Raw genomic sequence first — 21,594 nt, forward strand, 5'->3', positions numbered from 1 at the left:
AGGATCGGCGGCCAATCGGGTTCGTCGACAGGCGGGCTGTAAGAATGTGTTGTGTAGATTTGGGACGTCAGTAACACGCCCTGTGTGACCCTCCATGATGGTCTCTTCACTATTTACTCTGGTTGTTGATTAAATGGGTATTTACTACCACCGCCTGGTCGTTTTTAGTAGCACTAGAAGCCTGACAGATGCTGCTACATGTGGAGTTTACATGTATATTTCCTGTTATTACAAAGCTTTTATTTTCTGTGATCAAAAATGGATAATCTTATATCTTAAAATAAAACTGAAGACTGCATTTGATCAACTGTAGCCTACTGTATGATCACATGAATCATATGTCATATGTACATATAAAACCTATGGTCTGGGGTGTCCGAACATGGGGGGCTTTATAACGCATGCAATCAAAAGCTTCATCTGAAATTTTGAACTTTTGTTTCATGTTATTAACGTCATTATTAAAGTTTCTCTAAACGAGATTTTAAACAATAATATAGCAGGAAACAACTATTTTCTATGAAAAGATATAGGGAAGGAATGGCGCCCTGAGCAGAGAATGAAGTCACACTCCCTCTGTATATGTTGTAATCTTTTTATATACAGTTTATAGTTGTAATATGAACTTCTCTTCTTTGTTTTGGTATTGGGTCTGGCAGCTTGTGCATGTTAGTGCATGTGAGTCCTTGCATGTAAAACCATAGGGCCTTGCCACACTTATAAACACACAGGCTCCACCCACACCTGCACCCATATGCAGCGTTCAGGTGAAAGCAGTTTTCTAGAATTTCCTCCACTGAATAAACCACGTTTTTGTCTAAATAGGCCTCTGACAAACACAGATAAGACCAGAGCACAGGAAGACTGGCCGTGCGGACTACCGGCTCAAATCCTTGTCGGCTGGTGGCCTATCAAAACATTCAAAAAGTTTTTAAAGTTTTTACCGGCTCTGTCAGTGGTGTAGTTGGCCTGTGCAGATAAATCCAAGGCTGAATTTTCTTCTCAGTCTGACCCTGGAGCCAATGCTGGTCTGGCTTTACTGAGATGGAGAGCCCGATGAGCATCTAAAGGGCCACAGCTTTTCTTCCATAACTGGCTTTTCTTCTGCTTGACTGTAAGTAACTCGATGGCTACATAATGTTATATTTCTGTTTTCATAAGTTACCGGCTACAAAGGGCATTATAACGTTTGCAAACTTGCTGTTACCATTATTATGAATGTACTTGGCAAATGTTGCTATCGCTAGCAGGCTAACTGTCTGCATTGCTGTGGAGCATATCACGACAATGCTAGCGTTGGCTAATGGTTGTGGCTAGATAGTTTTTGTTGGCTCTCGTGTAAAGGAGGTTACTTAATTCAGTTGTACTTCTTCTTGTGTGTTTAATTCACTGGGCTTCGTTACACCTTTCTGACTGAGAACGTGAAGGGAGGGGGGTGGTGGGGTTGTGGGTTTAACGGACACCGGAAGTGCCCCACGAAAGATTTGTTTTGGTCTGAGATGCTGCAGAAAACAAACAGGTCACAGTCAAAGCAGGTGCTGACAAAATACACAATTTTGTGAGCATAACTTGTTGGCAGAGTTCATGACTAAATTATTTCATATTGATACAGTATGTGATGTGAATATCTTGATATTTAATATTTGTATATATTGTTTATTATACTCAGTTGGCAGTTTATTAGGAAAAACTGGCTAAAACAAATGCACCTAATACAACAGTCCTGCAATAAATATTTCCTTTGTGAAGGTTATAATGTTAACATTTTATTGGAGTGGTTTTAGACAGGTGTTGATTCAAATGTATGATAATTTTGGAGGATGTAGTTACTGTTAGTGTATTGCATCATACAGAAAGGGTGTTTTGTTTATTTGGCCTATTCTCTGGGGTGGACAAAATAATCTCTAAAGCAAATTCAACACAACATTCTGTCATGATTTATACACTATATTACACCATATTTGTTAGTTTTAGCTAAGTGTATCATCCCAGTTTTAGTCTTAATTTAATTGTTCTATCTTTCTTTCCAAGGGAATTTGGAAATGAAAGTAAAGAATCACCAAATTGGTACTTTAGAAAAATATTATTGAAAAATACAATATTTTTCAACCATAACCTAAACACAGCTCAATGCTTGTCCCCCATGCCTTACAAGCTATTGAGCCTCGCTATACCCAAAAATAAAAGCAGCCATTTCTTTTTGGATGATGTTTGGACTGGTTTCCAGCTACATGCTTAATTTAAAAATGTTAAATAAAAAATATTGTTTTCTCTATGTCAAATATAGCTGGTATCTCAAGTCAGACTCTTTATATGTGCAGCTTCTTTTGCACATTAGGTTCTGTGAATTGGACTTTGATGGACATACAGTAAATGAGGTGCAGGAGCTGACTCTACAGTTCAAAAATGATGCTTTGCAAAGCCAAGCTCACCTTCTGTCACTCTCTGCTGTGATGAATATTCATATATGATTGTTAAGCCTCTGGAGTGACAGCTGGGATTTTGTTCAATGTGTTATGCATTAGTTACACTGTTAACACCAATCACTGTGTATGTGTTTGTGTGTGTGTGCACAAGTGAATTTAGCAATGATGATTTCATTAAGACAAGTGAATTAATGGGAATTAATTAATGTTTTCACTTACAGACACCAGAACCAGACACACAAAAAAACACAAACATACAGACATACTCACAAATGATGCACACACAACAACATACTGTTTACAATCTGGCAGTTCTGCAGTTCTTCATTCCTCTGTCACTTTTTAACCTTTCTCCTTCTTTTACACCTTTACAATTAAGTACTTATTCATCCCATTATATAACCATTTCTGACAGCGTGTCTGTGTGTGTGTGTGTGTGTGTGTGTGTGTGTGTGTGTGTGTGTGTGTTTGTGTGTACTGAGATTTTTTTTAAAAAGGGCAGGGGTGTCTTCAGTCAGGGGGAGTCTGTGTAATCTAGTTATTATAGTGATCTGGGTAATTTAATCTGTTCTGATTAGGATTAGGCTTCATTCAATTTAATCCAGTGGTAAAAGTCTGTCACAACGAAGCGCACTGGCTGATAAACACCAAACAGTAACTAAGATGTTGAACATACTGTATAATGTAGAAGTTGCTTACCACAAACCTCCATCTATTGATAGACCATATTTAAACTGTTGCATTTCATTTCATTTGTACAGGAAAGGTTAGGGGTAAAACTGCAGATGAAGTAGGTCATTTTTCTATCCTGCCTGAGTTAAAAAAATGTTGCCCTTTTCCTGATCCCAATGAATGAAATGCAATGTCTTACGTTGATTAGCTTAGCAGTAACTTAGAAATTAAGTAGCTATGACAGAAAGATAAATGAAAAACAGGGTAGTTGGTGCTTTTTACCTCCTTTGTCTCTACTAAATGGTTTGTTCTTAATGTTGAATTACGTTGATGTTCTTATGTCTTATTATTATTTTTTTTACTAAAACAGTTGCTGTGTGTGTGTGTGTGTGTGTGTGTGTGTGTGTGTGTGTGTGTGTGTGTGTGTGCGTGCGTGCGTGCGTGCGTGCGTGTAAGCATGTGTGCTCCGCTGCAGGCTATAGCCGGCTGATTAAATTACCCCACTGTCTGTCGGGAATTAGGGGGCTGCATTGACAGCTAATTTGGTCCAAAGACATGCTGTCATGCTGCCATACAACCCATGGGTGGTGCTTGGGTTAGCAGGGGGGTGGGTGGGAGTGGGGCGTGGCAGGTGGGGTTGGTCTATACGATGGTCTGGGTGGGGGGTAGGGTAAAGGGAAACAGGATGAAGTCATGTCTCTGGAACAACTTAATTAGATCATGTCCTTTCCTGTACGTGCACCCATGCAAACCCAACAGAGCAGGTATGAAATCTCCACACACGGGGGCATACAAATCACACTCCCAAACCTCCCTTTAAATTTGAAACTGTAGCTTATCTTCATCTCTCTGCTGGTACCCCTGGGGCAGTTTTCCCACAGCCTTAATTGTCCCACTTCCTTTAGGGCTGACCAGATACACAATAGATATTTAATAGTTGTATCCATTGCTATCATTATCATTGACGGGTTGAATACTGAAGTATGAGTCATGACAGTTTTTATTTTTCATCATTTGTCTTTTATCTTATTTTTAATTCTGTCAGTTGTTCAGTTATATTCTATGTTGATCAGCCTGGAAAATGCCCACCATTTCTAAAATTGTAAAATGTTGCAAAATTTCTCCCACATGCCTCAAAACCCCCTAATTTAGAAATACTAATTATGTTAAAGACATGACCTCAGTGGCTGAATGATCTCTGAAACGTGCCATTTGAAAATGGCCATTTCACTTTTAATTTCATTCAGTCAAGTTGGATTGCCAGTTATGTTTAACAAGCAATTTTTAACAAGATGGAAGGAGATCCTCTGGTTTTCAAGACAGACATGTATTTTTTTCTCATATCAGCCAACCTTTGGTCTCCTACATTTCTCACACACAGAACCACAGAATGGAGCACTGATATCAATTTCCTATTTGATTTGAGTGCAGATATATGACTAATATAGGGAAGGTTAGATTGGTTTTGTGTGTATGTGGGTGAACGTGTGTGTTACATGAGTGAAATAGAGGCGACCCGAACAAAGAGATTACTGATCTCTTCATTTTCCCATGTAGAAGGTGAGGAAGGGACCTAATTCACCCTGTAGGTCTAGTATGACACTAAGAAAGATAAAAATATGAATCATACCCAAGGAACAAAAAACTCTATGTTGAATTAAAAGCATAAGCCTATGTGGAGACCGAGGGGAGGTCAAACTTTCATTCATAATTTGCTGATGTGACACTGTCGACCTAATAGGTTTTTTAAAACAGTCCATAGCAGTATTGCTGAATAGTAGCAGTGATACACTCCATGGTCTGCTGATCATATTTATAACTTGAACACTTACATTTTAAAAAGAGGCCTGATCAGTAAGTTTCTTCTGAAATGACCTTCTGCGATCCTTCTTTCTTCTCAGAAATGTGATTTCATTTTAAATCCAGGCCAAGGACTGAATGGGTGGTATGAGTCATACAGATCAGGTGACATCATATATGTCACTATCTGAGAGTGTGTGTTTGGTGTGCATTAGACATGAATGCATGAATCAGTGTGATTGTCCCCTGGGAGTGAACTCTGACACCAGACTGTATGAATTGTCCTCCAGATGCACAACAGTGGCTCTTGTTTCTTTGTATTTCAATTTTCCACTTAGCTCTTTGTACTTTTACTATTTTAACAAATACGTTTGCAGTTCAGATTGGGTCTTTGCACAGCAGTAGCCTCTTCCATATTTGCTTTGGCCTTACTTTCTCCACACTTAGCTCTGCTGTCTATCTATTGTGAATCGCCATCCAGACGTGTAAATGCCCTTCAGACTTGCTCACCAGACAGAAAGGTTATTGCTGGATGTCAGTAGAGTACTTAATAATCAATACAGATGAAAAGAGATATGAAAATGTGGTGGCATGTGAAGACTGATTAGAAACCAGCTGAGGCACAGGGACAAAATAATGGAAACACCCAACAATAATTGCAGTAGTTCCTTTTTAAATGAATAGTTACAAATGTGCTAATTTTTTTTCTTACCAAGAGTTAGAGAAAGTTGATACCACTCACATCTGTATGGTATATATGAGGCTACAGTCAGAAGCCAGTTAGCTTAGCTTAGCACAAAAACTGGAATCAGGGGGAAACAGCTAGTCTGGCTCTGTCCAAAGGTAGAAAAAAACCAGGGGCAGATTTCGTCACCTTTGAACAAAGCAAGATTAGCTGTTTCCCCATTTCCATTCTTTAAGCTAAACTAAGCGGCTGCTGAATGTAGCTTCATATTCACCCACAGACATAAGAAAGAAAGTGAATGCATGTATATCTCAAAATGTGAACTATTCTGCTAAGGAGAAGAGTCACCTTTATCCTTAAGAATATCTGCATTCCTCCTTATGATTATAGCTGGTGTTATTACTCCTTCACTTAACAGCTGTTACTTAAGTTTATTAAATTTAACTCCATTTCTCTGACAACCAATAGCGGTATTCATCCTGTATGATACGTTGGAGAAGTTCTCCTTAAAAGTGAAAATATAAATCTGGTTTTCATTTCATTTTGGGTTTAAAAATGTGTTCCATGTTTTGTTTTTAATTTTGATATGTGAGCATATCTGATTGACTAATGTTGAAATGTGGACAGGAGTGTTTGCCCTCCGCTGGCAGGAGTTTAATATTGACGAGTAATTCAGAATAAATCAAATTAGATAAGTAACCTCATCTGCTCAATATTACATTTCATCAAGTGTGTGTTTGTTTGTGTGTGAGTGTCTCTCGTTGCAAGCCATATAAACTATAATGTAGATTGATGAAAACTAGGTTTTCATTAAGCTGCTGCAGCTATTGTAGTAACAGCTACTTTTTGTCGTCTCAAAAGAGTGACTTTGTTGATTTATTGCAGAACACATGCATGCGAAATTCTTTAATATAAGAATGGTGAAGAAAATTATGCATTAAATAGAATTCTTTAAAACATTTAACAAGGAGCTGTGTCTTAAAGAATGTTATTGTTTTTTATAGTTTTCACACCTAAAATCTGAGGAAATTGGACTGAACAATGCATCTTTGTCTGGCTGTGACCATTTAGAAAAAAGAGAGCCATCAGGCCTTGTTTTGATTTTCCCATTTTACCAGTAAATCAGTACAAAGTAAGGTTGATGGTCAACCGGGGCATTTCACAGTGAGATTCTCTGCACCTCTTTGATTCAGCGTATTCTCTCAGACAGCCATAAAGAGCTGTGTCTGGAGGGAGGGAGTCGGGTCACAGAAGAGGAGCGGCTAAAAGAGAGAGAGGGTAATAAATGAAGAGAGATTTATTGATGCTGGGGTTGTGAAATTGATTGGCTGTGACACTGGTGAGTGATGCCTATTAGTGCATGCAACATATGACATGTGCACACATACACACACACACACACACTCACACACCAGTTAGATAAAATGATATGCCCGTGGTTATCCACATGTTAGTCCTGTTTGTTAGTATGCTCACATGCATATGTACATGAAGACTCAGCATCATGGATGGATGGCCTCGGGTCTGAGCTCTTCAGTAATCTGTCTGCGTTTTCACTCAAAGAAGCTGAGGACCTATCGATGATCCGTCCACAACACACACACCTCTCTCTGATTTACACCCACCTTCCCCCACCCCACCGCACACACTTATATTATATATATGCAGAGTAACAGTAAGAGGAGAGGGTCACGTCAAGGAGAAACAGAGGGACACAGAGCTGTGTTCAGATGAGTTAGCAGAGTTCTGCTCCTGGCTCGCAGGGAACAAAATCTGCCCCACACTTCACTGCTGAGGGTCGCTTGGTCCTGATGTTGTCATGGTAATGAGAACTTAATAGCCCAGACTTTCTATTGTTGGTGTATTTTGATGTTTGTGTGGGTTTCCATGCATGTGTGTGTTCCTCTACACATGTGCATGTTGAGATGTCTCTTGGGTCGATGGCTTTTAGCCGAGTAATTACGAGTAGCAGCGACCACCCCCCCTCCGGCTTTTTCACTCCCACGAATATTCAGTTCAAATCTGTAGCTGTTGCATTTGGTCTATTGACTTCCATGTAGATGTAGATCAAAAATATGACCAGAGCATTGTTTTATGCACCCTGGAGTACCAGTTGGGAGGTGTTTAGTGCATACAGTTTGAACTGTAATAGGTTTAGCCAAAATCTTATTTTGAAAAATGCACCTTATCACTAGGGCTAACACTAAGATTAGTTCATTGATTGTTTAGTCTATGAGTCTAAAACCCACAGGTATTTAATTTACAATGATATACATTAGAGAAAAGCAGCAAATTGTCATATTTGAGAAGGCGTAGCCTAAGAATTTTTGTCTCGTAAATTACTTAAACAATCATCAATTATTAAAAGAGTTTTGTTGACATTTTTTTGTTGATCAATTAACTCATTTCAGCATCAGCTCTAGCTAGCTCAAGAATGTCTTAAATTGAAAATACAGTAAAAGCATTGTCTTCAAAATCTCCCAATACAATCACAACATCAATCTCCACTTTTCTCACAGAATGGCAAATGATGCCAGTGTCCTTCAGAGCATGGCTTCATTAAACTTTAAAAGAAAAACTTCCGAGAAAGCCATAGAGATAATTTGAGAGTCCATTATGATTTGTAAGCACTGCTGCGGGCCAGCTATTCAAACTGAGAGAGCTGTCACCTCTGTTAGTCCTATGTCAATAAACTGTTTGGGGTACCTGAATGCATCACCACAAAATAACATTGTCATTTGTTCACATCCTATGTAATTAAGGTGGATGTTTGCAGAAGTAGCAATATTTAAAGTGACTTGTAGTCATCTTCTAACATACATTAAAATGCAGATCATCTCATAAGGCTTAGTCTTCAGCAGATTTACACATTAAGGAATTAATATGATGTAATTTTGAATTGTTATGTTATTGTCATCTTTTTTCTTTGCTTCTTTGTTTATTTTGATCCTTCTGATCAAAATGACTTATCTCATATTGTATATACTTTTCTCATTGTATGTGAATATTATGTTGTGTATGCGTTGCATGGAGGGGGTGTGGTCACTGAGAGGGTGGAGTGGGTGGCACAGTGGTAATCTTGATGTTTATATACCAGCCATGTAGCCGCCTCCAGTGTAAGCCCAGACAAGCTTACTGTTTACAGTGAGTGTGAGTGCGTGATGAGGTCTGCGCAGGTTGATCACACAAGTTTTCTTTTCCCTTAAGGCCAGTTCATATGAAAGATTATAAAGATCAGGTCTCATTTCCTGAGTGTTTGTGTATGTGCACATGTGTGTACCCATACCCCCTACAGACGCACACACTTCTAACAAAAACGGGGGCCCCGTTGTTGTGTCTAGCTTTTGAACTGTCTCCCTGATGAAGACAGAGGGTGCAGCTAAATAATACTTCCATGCATGCATACAGGAGGCCCCCTCTATACCTCCAGGGCTCCAGAGGGAACAGGCTGAGCTTCACAATACGTTACCCCAGAGAGGCCTCAGCCTGCTGGGCTGCTGATAGCTGCACCTGGCCCCTGCTGTTTGGTCTTCTGAAGAAGAGAATAAAACCACACATGGTCCACATAACATTAACCAGCTGTCTCTCCATTTCCATCTCATTCATACAAACTGGTGTAGTTAGGTGTGCTGTGTGTTGTCCTTGTTGATTTTGATTTTCACTGTTCTGCTCGTGTGTGTGTATGTGTGTGTGTGTGTGTGTGTGTGTGTGTGTGTGTGTGTGTGTGTGTGTGTGTGTGTGTGTGTGTGTGTGTGTGTGTGTGTGTGTGTTGTGAGATATCATTTTTCACCCAGGGGCCCCTGAATAACCCTGTAACCAAGCCTCCTCCTCCTCCTATGCCATGAGGGGGAGGCTTTTTAGGAAAGATCATACAGAAATATTAACTCTCCCCCCTCACTCTCTCTCTTTGTGGTTTGGTTTTGGAGAAGCATTAGAGTGAATAGCGCTGACAGCTCTTGCCTCATGGCTAATTTAGACATCATTTCAATGAATGTTAGGGGGATTTCTTCCTCAGCATTGTTACATATTCGTATCCACTCAAGACAGCTAATCAAAACTCATTATTTCATCTCACAACACAATTTCTACACTTTTGATAAGTCACCCTTTTTAAAGAGTTTATAAGTTGTACCTAAAGGCTTTATTATTTGTTAACAAATCTTTAACAACTTAACAGTCATAAATAAAGCATTAAACCATCTGATCTGCAGTGTTAATAATTAATTTATACAGTGTAACAAAGATCAAGTGTGCAGTTCTAAATGTTAATCATCTGTTAATAAATGAAATTTTGAGCAGCCCAAAATATCAGAGGTCAACTGATCTATTGGATGAGTTTTCCTGATGAATTAAAGCTAACAAAAAGGGCAAATTATGCAACAAGATAAGTCACAGAAGACATTAGTAAATTATTATAAACCTATTACAACTTTTAAGAAAAGGGCACCATGAATGTTTCTCATGTGAAAACATTGCACTGCATTGGCTTTGACTTTTTGATCCTAGGGCAGTGGGGCTTTGATATGGAGGTATGAGATCAGAAGACTGGCTGAAGTGCCCTTGAGCAAGATGCTGAATATCTATTACCAAAAGCAGCTGTTTGTTTTTGTTTGTTTGTTTGTTTTTGTGATTTTGACAAGAGGAGAGACAGCTGTCTTACTTTCTTAATTTTCTCTTTGTATAATCCGCTATTAGCAGTTTTTGCCAGAGATCACTGCTGTATGAAAAATTATGTTGCTGCTGGACAGTCTGGTTCATTTCAGGATCAACACCTGTAATTGGGCCAAGTGGGACAGAGGCTCTTTCATCTCTTCTGGTAGTCACCAAACCAAAGCAACCTCTTTTTTCCCCAAACATAGACTCACTGATAACACAACTGTTTTTTATGACTGGAGAAAGAAAATCCAGCGTTAACCACAGCACTTAAGCTGCAAACCTGTAGTATACCGCTCTATATCTGCCTGTGTGTAGCTTACATGTACAAGCTGAATGTGTGAGTTTTGTGTTAAAAGAGGCTGAGTCTGCACCGCCCCGTCGGTGTGTGCCGTGGACAGCGTCGAGCTCATTCTGCCCCCGGACTAGTCCTCTCTCTCAACCCCACGCACCACAGTTACTCACAGCCTCACACACACACACCCACACACACCCACACACATACATCCACACATGCACACACACTGAAACACTGAAACGAGGCAGACCTGGAAAACCGGGGCGCTTCAATTAGCGCTCCACCGACGACTCCCTGGCGTGGACATTTTTAATTTTTCATCATAGACTCCAATTGGATTTTTCTCATGTGGCTTGTGTTTTTTTGGCGCATAGAGCCCGAGCGCTGCTGAGGCGTGTTTGAGCAATTGAGCATATCTCGGAGATGAAGACAAACGCCTGGTGAATGGGATACACCAACACCGAGGCGACGCTACCTTTCCCCCATCTTGACAAGCACGCTCACCCCTCCGTTGGCGAGATTTGCGCACACGAAACCGGAGCCGGTGTCTGCGCTCTGCGGGGCCGGGCGCGCGTCGTCTGGGAGGAGTAGGGAGGATGGACGCGTTTTTTGCAGAGGTAAGCCACGGAGAATATGTGTCACTGTTATCGAGCTAAACATTAATGACAGACTAAGCGTTGACGACGTGATATAGCCTGGATTTCCACCGATGCATGTGCCTATATGCTGCAAGATGCTTTTTACGGGTTTTCTTTATGATCCACATCGGGTTTGGTCAGGGCAGGTGTTGCTTTGCTTCTGTCGACTGGAACCATTCCTGACCGTTCCCTGCAAATACCACAAGGAACAGGCCTGTCTCATTGCTTGTTCATCCATATATCGATTGGAAATAAACTAAACCCCTGTTATTTTCATTATCACTGCAGAGCATCAGGGCCTGGTTGCCGGCTTGGTGAATTAATTCAGAGCAGAGCCGCAGATAAATTGGCCAAACGAGGGCTGACACGGGCTTTTGCATCCATAAAGCTGGCTCTCGGATTAAAGCCAATCTGTTAACAGAGGGCAGACCGTGTTGGCCTTCAGCAACAGCCCTCCCTCACCATGCTGCTGCGAAGACACAATTTCTGTTACTTTCTTGCACTGTGAATGGGATGGATCCATGGGTGGGTATGGGCCGGTACACGGCTGCGGGAATTGAGGAGGGGGTGGAGGGGGAGGGGGAGAAGGAGGGTGGCTGGCTATCTGGAGAGTCGAAGGAGGAGGAGGAGAAGGATGAGGGATATTTGTGCGTGTGTGAATGGAATAGGTGGGACAGGAGGGAGATAAATGGTTAACAACTGGCATCATAATTGAATATTAGGTAAATCAGTGGTTATTAATTCACTCTCCTCCACATTCTTCCACTGCCTATCCTGCTGGGAGAAATCCACTGTAGGCTTTCACCTCCAGCATCCTGGGATTTATTTGACAGAACAACTCTCACAGTTGTAAAAACCAAGACTGATGTTTTCTCCAGTCAGATCCAGAGCGGTGTCCAAGTTTTCCCTTCAGTTTACTTCTCATATTCCTTCTTCCATTCCTTTCTCACCCACTTCAGGAGATGCAAGCCAGCTCTTACCTCTTCCCCTTTCCCTCCATTTCATTTGTGTTGTGGTACCACTCACACACACTCACACACACACACACTATTTAGTGGCACGTGTGCGCGTGCGCGCACACACGCGCGCATGCATACATACATGCAATCTGATGAAACATAGTCTTGTCCACTGCTTTTGATGCCAATATCCGTCCTCTCCAAGCTACTTATCCCCCTCCCTCTTAAGTTAATCTGATATGGGTTTAAATGCCTCTCACATCGGCAGTGATGTCATGCCATTTATTGGTGTGTGTGAGTAGTAGAGTGGGTATATGTAAGTGCCATGGTGAGCACTGGTGTCCATGCAATACCTTTCTTTTTCTAGCTGTTGCTGGGTAATACAGCATTGAGTCGTGGCAGTTATGTGTGACATTAACAATTTAAAAAAAAAAAAGGTAAATGATGGCATGACATAAACATGACAACCTTTAGGATGATCATGCAGCAACAGTGAAAAGCTACAATCATCTCTCTTGCTCCATTTCCCACCAGTCTGTCTGTAATATATTGATCATAATATTGATTCACAGACCAACACATCAGCAACCCTGCAGCCCCACACAGCACGGACGCTGAAAGCGTATGAGAGACCTGAAAATGGAGTTACTTATTGAGTTATATGTTCAGGCTCACAGTCCTGATATCCAGAAATATGCCTTCATGCAGTGGGCCGCTGAGTAATCAGTCCTCTTGGGAGGTGTCTCTCCAACATCCACTTAGTTTCATTCCTCTGCTGTCCTCACCACTCCATCCCTCAACCTTATATCCCCGCTGCATTCCTCCATTTGTCGCTCTATCCTTTAAACCAGAAAGAGTGAACAGCTGACCCCTCTCTCTGTCTCTCTCTCAGCCCAGGCAGAAAACATGATAGTTGGCCAGCCAGCCAAGCATGAAATGTCAGGTGGCATTAGAATATTGTATAATCCCCTCATTTTCAAACCATGTTGGTTCGTAGTGGAATATGGTAATAGTTGTGACATAAAGTGAAAATCAATCCTTTTCTGGTTACAGTAGCTAAAAAACAACATTCATGTCAAAAATTAGAGGATGCTACTGGAGATACAGTTTGTAACAATGAGAAAAACCTAGAGGGACATTAACATAAAATGCAGAAAATTTGTGTTTAAATGTGATCCTGGGATGAAATTCCTGTTATGATGTCATATTTTCTTTCATATTTTACTTCAAACGTGGCAAGGAAGTGAGCTGATTGCAGGACTAAGTTTGGGGAATCTCTTAGATTTGTTTGAGATCAAAGGTAGCCTAACAGCCTAACAGGTCTATACCTTTTACCTATACCTGTAAGTGTCAGGACAGACGTGTCAAACATATTCCCTATTATCTAAACTTCACTTGAAACAGGTAATCTCTTTGCAAGCTAACGTTAGCTTGTCATTTGGTTGAGTTAACTACATCGGAGTCACAACTCACATTTACTGGCATTAATGCAACAATTTGAAATGTAATTTAGAATCTCAAGTGCCAGGTCATATATGTGTATGACTGTATTTCATAATATTTTGTGTGAATCATAGACCTTATTTCTGGCATTTAATCAAAACTTCCATGGGGTGAAGAAGTGCAAAAATGCTAACTAATTTCTGGGATTTAGGACTCATTCCTGCAAAACTATATTTAGTAACAGCTAATCTCTACATAAAAAATAGTTTCTGTGGTGCAATCTGTTGTAATGTTGTGATCTCCACTTAATTAACACTTTCAACTTAAAAACAGGTGGCGTAACTGACCCCTATGGCCTATGGTTTAATTTCTCTAGTCAAAATGTCAGCTCTTTTTCCGACATTGTTAGCTGTATTTAGAATCACAATTAGGGCATTACCAAAACTCAGTACTGCACTGTAATAACATTTAAGCACTTTACATAATTGAATAGAATGAAAGTAAACAGAGCGCAGAGTAAAATAGATGAGAAGTCCTTCACATGCACAATGCTCACAATAGAAATTTAAACATCCACTACGACAAATGTGAAAACTCCATCTGCTGATGTGGATTGTGTGATATGATTGAAATATTGAAACCACAACAGCTACTTAATAGACCTCGCAATAGACCTTGCAGTGAGGTCTAGTGTTTTCTACACTGAATATTAGAACTGAATAGCACAGAACTGAATTGTTCAGGGCAGAAAATTCTCTTTGGCTCGCAAAGACATAAAATAGGCAAATGCAATGGATATATAATGTATAGCAGGGCAAATAATAGCAACAATGCAGAGATGGTTTTTTATTTCTACTTCCTTTTCTTTCTTTCTTATAGCATAAGGAGGACCTCTTTTAAATGTGGTTTGCATTTACCATAAGAGAAGCTGCGCATGTACTGGAAACTACTGACCTTCTCAACTCTGTGTTCAGATGACAGCAGCGTAGTGTAATCACTGTCCCATTTACCGAGGAGCTGTGCATTGAAATACTCTGTGCTCTAAACACCTAAACACCTGAATCAGTGTGAGTGTGAGTGTGAGTGTGAGTGTGAGTGTGAGTGTGTGTGTGTGTGTGTGTGTGTGTGTGTGTGTGTGTGTGTGGAAGAGAGGTAGATGACATTTGGTCTCGGGGGTGACAGTTTGTGTTTGTGTTGGTGTGTGTGATAGGTTTGGACTGGATTGCAGGTGCACAGCCACCATGAACTGATAACCAGGGGACAGACAGGTGTGAATGTGGAGAGAACAGCTTTGGCGATGCAGTGACACATTATCTCAAACCTGCTGTCACTGCTGCTTTATCATATCTGCCTGTTTACAGCCTCATTTTCTGTCCTGTCTTTTCCCCCGGTCAACACTCCTCTTCTTCTCTTGTTCGCTCTGTTGCTCTCCCTCGGGCTGTAAATTGTTATTTACGTCCGCAATTTGTTGAGTGGCCACTATATACCACACTGAGAACAGTTATGGAGCAATGAAAGCTTTCTCACACAGAAGTTGATTTTTCATGCAAAGAACTTGCTCCGCAGTAAAATATTAATCATCTGCATGCATTCTGTACAGCTGCTTGCATATAAGCTGTGAAACATTCATGCAAAGATGGCGAAATCAAAGCAGCTTCCATTTTCTTGACTTTCTGCAGCTTAAACATCATCATCAACATCTTTTGTGTGATGCATTTTGACACACAAGACTGAGGGGTAAAAGTAGCTAGTAGGGCCTGTGCCCATCAATAGTGGTACATATTATACAGGATTTCATATAAGGTGCATGCTGTAGGAAGCTGGTTCATTGGAGGGAAGGTAACAGTCACTGGAGATGTGTGACCTATATTCAGCAGCTCCAAACACATTTGTTCTGCTCAGGAGCTGCATCAGCTTTGCTTCCCTCTCTCACTCTCTTCTCTTTTCCCTTCCCTCTGAAGCTCTCTCTCTCCCTGCGGCCATTCTCTTGGTGCTTCTCCATCTCGCTCAACCGACCGCTCTCAGCGCTGCTCTGCCAGTCCCTCTCCTCCTTCTGGCATTTTTCCAGCTCTGTTTTTCCACTCCTCCACATCTTCTCCTTTTCTTCCCGTCTCACTCTCCTGCTTGTTCTGCACATGTAGGTGTGAGACTACCGCTCCGCCTCAGTCAAATTGCATTGAAGCTATTTTACACTGTGTGAATGAAGCATCATGTCCCAGAATCCTATGCTTCTATTAAATAGGCTATGATGCAGCTGGGAAACCTGACCGAAAATTTAAATTGTCATTATTATTTTGATAACAGCAAAGTAAGAATGAGTATTTTTTTCTTTAGTACACTGCATGATATCTAATTTCTTGTACTGGCTCATTTGTAATTCTCTTTCCTGACTTGTATGATTGTTTTGAATTTCTGGACAATTAGTCTCAAATCTGTACAATATCCAACGCTTTCTATTTTTAAACTATGGCTAAGAAAACAACAACACAAAAATATAAATAGAGTATATAAAACAAACAAATAAATAAATACATTATTGTACATTCACGCAGCATATCCCACAATCCTCCTGAACACCATCTCCCAGCATCCACCAGTTCTTAGAGGAGAGAGGCTGTTTCCATGGTGCCCTGTTTCCACACTGTTGCCGTGGAGTCTTGTTGCCAGGGTTGGGGGTGGGGGTGGGGGTGTGTGACTGTAGTTTTAATCCAAGATGAGAGAGAATGTGATAATTAGCAGAGTGTTCAAAACTGGCCTCTTAAAGAGGATTTCAACTGTACAAACACACACTTGCAATTACATGCACATGCACACACACATACACACACACACACACACACACATACACACACATACACACACACACACACAAACACACACAGATACAAAACAACATTAACAGCTGCTTCTATCTGCTGCCTTTATCCCTGCTTGTAATTTAGTGGTAGACTCTGATCTGGTTTACTTTGGATAAATCATTCATGTGTTTGTTTTGGAATTCAGGACAGGTTAAAAGGTTATCAGTCTAAAGCCTCAGATATTCCAGAATAACAGTAACGCAGCCAAATAGGGAACACGCTGCGCTTTTGCACATAAGACTCTTGGCACTTCTGTATCTACAGTAACTGTGAGCTTTGACCTGATGGGTTCTGTGTGTGTGTGTGTGTGTGTGTGTGTGTGTGTGTGTGTGTATGTGTGTATGTGTATGTGTATGTGTAGGGGTTTATGTGTTACATTAGTCAAATGTAGAAAGACGAAGACATTTTGTTGGTTTGGAAATGCTTTGAAAAGAAGCCATTTTAGTGTTAATTGTTAGTTTAGGTCATGGAATCATGAGGTTTAAGATAAAGACATTTAATTCTGTTAAAATATTGTATGTATACAGCTAGGGCTGCAACTTATGATTATTTTAATCTTCTGATTATTTTCTTGATTAATCAATTGATTAATCAAGAAAATAATCAGAAAAAATGTCAGAAAATAGTCCAACCGACAGTTGAAAGTTTATAGTTTAGTAGTGATTAGTGATAGTTTCCTATCATGCATGACAAAGGAAAGGCTTTTACATCTGAGACGCTGGGACAGGAAGTCTTTGGCAGTTTTGTTTATAAATCTACTAAAGCATTTATTCAGTTATTATAATAGGTGCTGATTAATTTTCTTGCGATCGAATAATCAGTTGAGATACTAAGTGTTGCAGCTTTAAAGGCAACAACGTATCTCGCATCTCCGGGTGTCTGTTGTTCTTGATTTGACGGTTTCAACTGACAAGCTTTGGTGTTTCAGGTGGTGCTAACATGAAGTTTGACGAGTGAGATGTTTTCAGGTAGAAATCCACTGTAGAAGAAGCAGAAGTTTACTCTTTGCTCAGCAGAATGTGAGACACTTTGAGTATCAGGTGCATCTTCCTGGAAAAACTTAACTTTCACTATTACTGTCTTCACCTACGTGAAAACCCACAGCTGAATGCTGCAAATTCAAGGAAATGTAGGAAATCATCAGCTAATGTATTCGTCATAATTAAAGGTCAGGGAATGGATGTAAGTCTGTGGAAGATCCTCTGTTATGTGAAGCAATAACACAAATGGGATGTTCGCAATTTCGAAATGCAGCATTCCTCTAAATAATAGCGAGCCACCTTATAAAACCTTTGATTAAAAGATAATTATACTGAATGAATGCTTGAGGCTAAAATCCATGTCTTTATATTCACTTGTGACTTTTAGCAGGTTTTATTTAGCCCCAGATGTTTTCTTTAACTTAGTGTTGAATTTCGACTGCAAACTCTCTCACTGACAGATGTGACTCATATAGGACAGGTGACACTCGCACACACACACACACACACACACACACACACACACACACACACACACACACACGTTGTTGTTGTCCTTCCAGCAGCCATAATCTGCTGAAAGCTTTTAATGTTCCATTAAAGGTGATTGTATTATCACCTTTAATGGAGTATTACTGACACGATTTAGGTTTCCAACACAGGCTGGGCTGCGCTACAGTAGATACATTCGGAAACTGTGTCACGTTAATGTTAGAGAAAAACATGTCATGCAATACCCTCCATGACAGCCAATGCTTCTAACGTTCATGCCAGAAGGACCAGTTTGACACCATGCAGTGCATAGTGTCCAATGCGTTGGTGGCAAGTTCAACTAAATTGAACATAAAATAAATAACCACAAATACTCCACAGTGCACGTCCTATGGGGTCTTCCATTTACAAGAGACGTGTTATTATGGCATGGCAAGTCAAGTCAAGTCACTTTTCTCTAAGTTTCCATGGTTTATTATCTACTGTCCAATCCTTTTGGCACTTGAGTAAAAATCTTAAGCATGGCAGAAAATAGGCCTTTTTGGGAGAATGGATATTGGATATATAGATATGATGTCTGAATATTAATATTGTATTTACCTTGCCCAAACTATTCACTCTGGTGTATTGTGCCGAACCTGCTGTAAAGGCCAGGATATACTAGGAAAGGATTAGTTTTTTATGGCAAATTGTGTGACTGGAAATCTAAACTGTTTTGGTGAAGGTGTGATAAAAAGTCGGCCATCATCAAAACAGGCGAGACATGATAGTGGTTAAGTATGAGGTTAACAGTGCACATTTTCAGACAGTCTCTCTAGAAGACAATTCATAGTGTGGCACACTAACACTGTTCACATGAGAAGTGACAGAAATAGTGGTGTGAAAAAATGAAAAAAGAGAGAAACCTTTAAGTGGAAGTTTAAATTAAGTACCCAACATGTATCGCATGCAGCTGGTCAGAGCTCTTTCACCCACTAACCTCATTGACCTGAAGAGATTAGAAAGTTTCCAGTCACTCTACTTGAAGGAACCGTATAACGTCAATAACAAAAACTATCCCTTCACTAAGGATGGACAAGGACTGTATTTGCTCTCCTCCTCTCGCCTGATTAATTGTGCTTTCTCGCCTGATTAACTGACATAAGCACTTAGTACCACACCCACATCCACTCCACCATCACACATCCATCACAGGGAGAGCACAGGCAGGATTTGAATGGGGTATGTGGTGCAGCACAACATGATCTTTATTCTGTCTTTAGGTGCCAAAACATTGATTGTGAAGAAGAGAGGCAGCTGGACTCAGAAGATATTCTCACGTTGGATTATTAATTTTTGACTGTGTTTTGCTGCTTCAACATTGTGGTTTTAGTAACTGTAGTTAATGAGTTTGCTGTAGCTGAGAGCCGGAGCTAGACAAACACAAACACACACACACACACACACACACACACACACACACACACACACACACACACACACACGCACACACGCACACACATTCAAAGTCAACTCTTAATGCACCCCTGACCTTTAGTCTCAAGAGATCCCATTGTGTCCTCCCACCTCCATGCTGGTCATTAGTTATCTTCCATTAGCTGGTGACCGGTCAGCTGTTTCCTTCATCATTTATTCATTTGTGTCTCGCTTGTGTCATTTTGTGTCTTCTTCAACCTCCTCTACTTCTAACCATTGGTACATTTTGAGCATTTATAGGACCATCCCTATTGTCTCCGTCTTCTCTGTTTCTCTGTCCTCTCTGTCTCCTCTCCTCTGTTCTCCTGTCAGTCGATGCCAGCCACGTTGTCAAATATGCCTCTGTTCTTGTGTGTCAGTCCTTTTCTCTCTTTCTGTCTCTGTCATTCATTTATGTTTCTTTCTTCTATTATTTTTCTTTTCCCTTTCCATTTCTTCTTTTCTTTTTAGCCAGCTAACCACGTGGCTGTAGAGATGGAAATGTCAGTCACTGCACCACTTTGGTCCAGAATAAAATATTTCAATAAACTATGATATGGATTGACATGAAATTTGTGCAGACATCCACAGTCCCCAGAGGAAAAATCCCTCTGACTTTGACAATCCTTTTCTCTAGCTTTAGTTCACGTTTGTGGTTTTGAGTAAAATATGTCAACAATTCGGCTACTCAGTGGATTTACATGAAATTTGGTACACACCTTCATGTTCCCCTCAGGATGAATTATACGATCCTCTGACTTTTCTAATGTCATCATCAGGTGAAACTTAAATTTATTCATACTTTGGTTTAAGACCAAAACTGTTAACATGCTAACACAATGGTGTGTGTGCTATGATGGTGAACAGCAGCCATTGCACAGATTGTGCACGTTATTAGCTCGCGTTATCCCTCCTTGTTGCTGTTATGTTTTGAAAATGCAGAAAAACAAAAAATAAGCTGTGGCCACAAACGTCCTCTCATTTCACCTCCATTGTTTGGCTTGTGTGTATGTGTGTTTTTCCCCTAAACTTTATTAAAGTTAAAGTACTTGAAGGAGCAATGTGTAAGTTTTTCTATTGCCACATAGCCAACATTAGCATTAACAGCTTTTTGCGAGTCCAGCATCAACTTGATTCCTTTACTTGCCAATAGCTGCCTCCAGCTTTGTAAACCAACATCACTTTTAGCTCTTGTTTGCTTCTTTTTCTATCACACTTCTATTACTTAAGTTAGCATGCTAACCAGCTAGCCCCGGCCTGGCTGGACCATCTTGTCACTTGGTGATACTGAGTCACTGTAGCGTCCATTCTGCCCTGAAGAAGTAGTGCTGCTCAGAGGGTTTATTATAACCTTTTGCATTTCTTTCTTCTTCACATGAATTTCTCTTTTTTTCCCCCATTCGATCAAACGCCTATTCCTCTTCCAGAGTATTTGAGATAGTATCAGGTGTATTGATGTCCAGTTGAGTGTCTGTTGAATGTGCAGTTTGAAGTTCGTAATGTGTGTGTGTGTATGCGTGTCTGCAGACATTGACCATATGTTTGTGTCTAGGATTCACGAGTGTTTGTTCAGCCATTAGTGTTTCTCAGAGGCAGGGGTCCTCTATCGGAGGCTGTCTCCAGGGCGATGCCTCAATCAAATGGCACGGGCCGTCCACATAATCACCCGAGCAGAAACAAGGCCTTTTTCAGACAAGCACACACACACACACACACACACACACACACATGCAGCTGGTCAGGGGTCTGGGCCAATGCTCTGGGGATGCTTTCTATTGTGTGTTCAGTAATGAAAGATTATTAGATATTCAGGATTTTCTTAATAATTGTTCCATTTTTCTTCTTGGTGTAATCAACATCGCTGCTTTCCCTCTGCACACAGGCCTTGATACATATGGGGGAAAGACACTATATTTTTGAGATTATTATTATGAGATTATACACTTTTTAAAAAAAAGTCGAATCATATTACATATCACAGTACTTACTAAATTAATGGTGATCATTTAAAATGCAAAAGACTGTTTGTTTGCCACTTTTCAGTCTGTTTAATTTCTGTTTTTCACAATTTTATCATGTGTATTTCTGTTATGAGCATTTGTTAGTAGCATTTAACTGAGATTAACCTTTCCAGGAAGCTGTTGTTTTCTTGTACAGTATGAAAATCAGATTACAGAGATTTAGAGGCTTCTGTTGTCATGTCGGGATATCTGCAAACAGATCCTGTTTATAAAA

The 21,594-nt window shown here is 40.3% G+C and overlaps 1 protein-coding gene across 1 annotated transcript in view; it reads left to right on the plus strand.

Moving 5' to 3' along the window:
• Window positions 1-10,672: 10,672 nt before the first annotated feature.
• Window positions 10,673-21,594, plus strand: part of myo10l1 (myosin X, like 1) — a 48,985-nt gene continuing 38,063 nt past the window's right edge. Inside the window, exon 1 of the mRNA XM_056393468.1 lies at window positions 10,673-11,151. Coding sequence (XP_056249443.1) covers window positions 11,131-11,151 — 21 coding nt within the window. The 5' untranslated portion in view covers window positions 10,673-11,130. The remainder of the gene's footprint in view (window positions 11,152-21,594) is intronic.

This window comes from Seriola aureovittata, chromosome 13 (assembly GCF_021018895.1).
Source record: "Seriola aureovittata isolate HTS-2021-v1 ecotype China chromosome 13, ASM2101889v1, whole genome shotgun sequence".
Classification (NCBI taxonomy): domain Eukaryota; kingdom Metazoa; phylum Chordata; class Actinopteri; order Carangiformes; family Carangidae; genus Seriola; species Seriola aureovittata.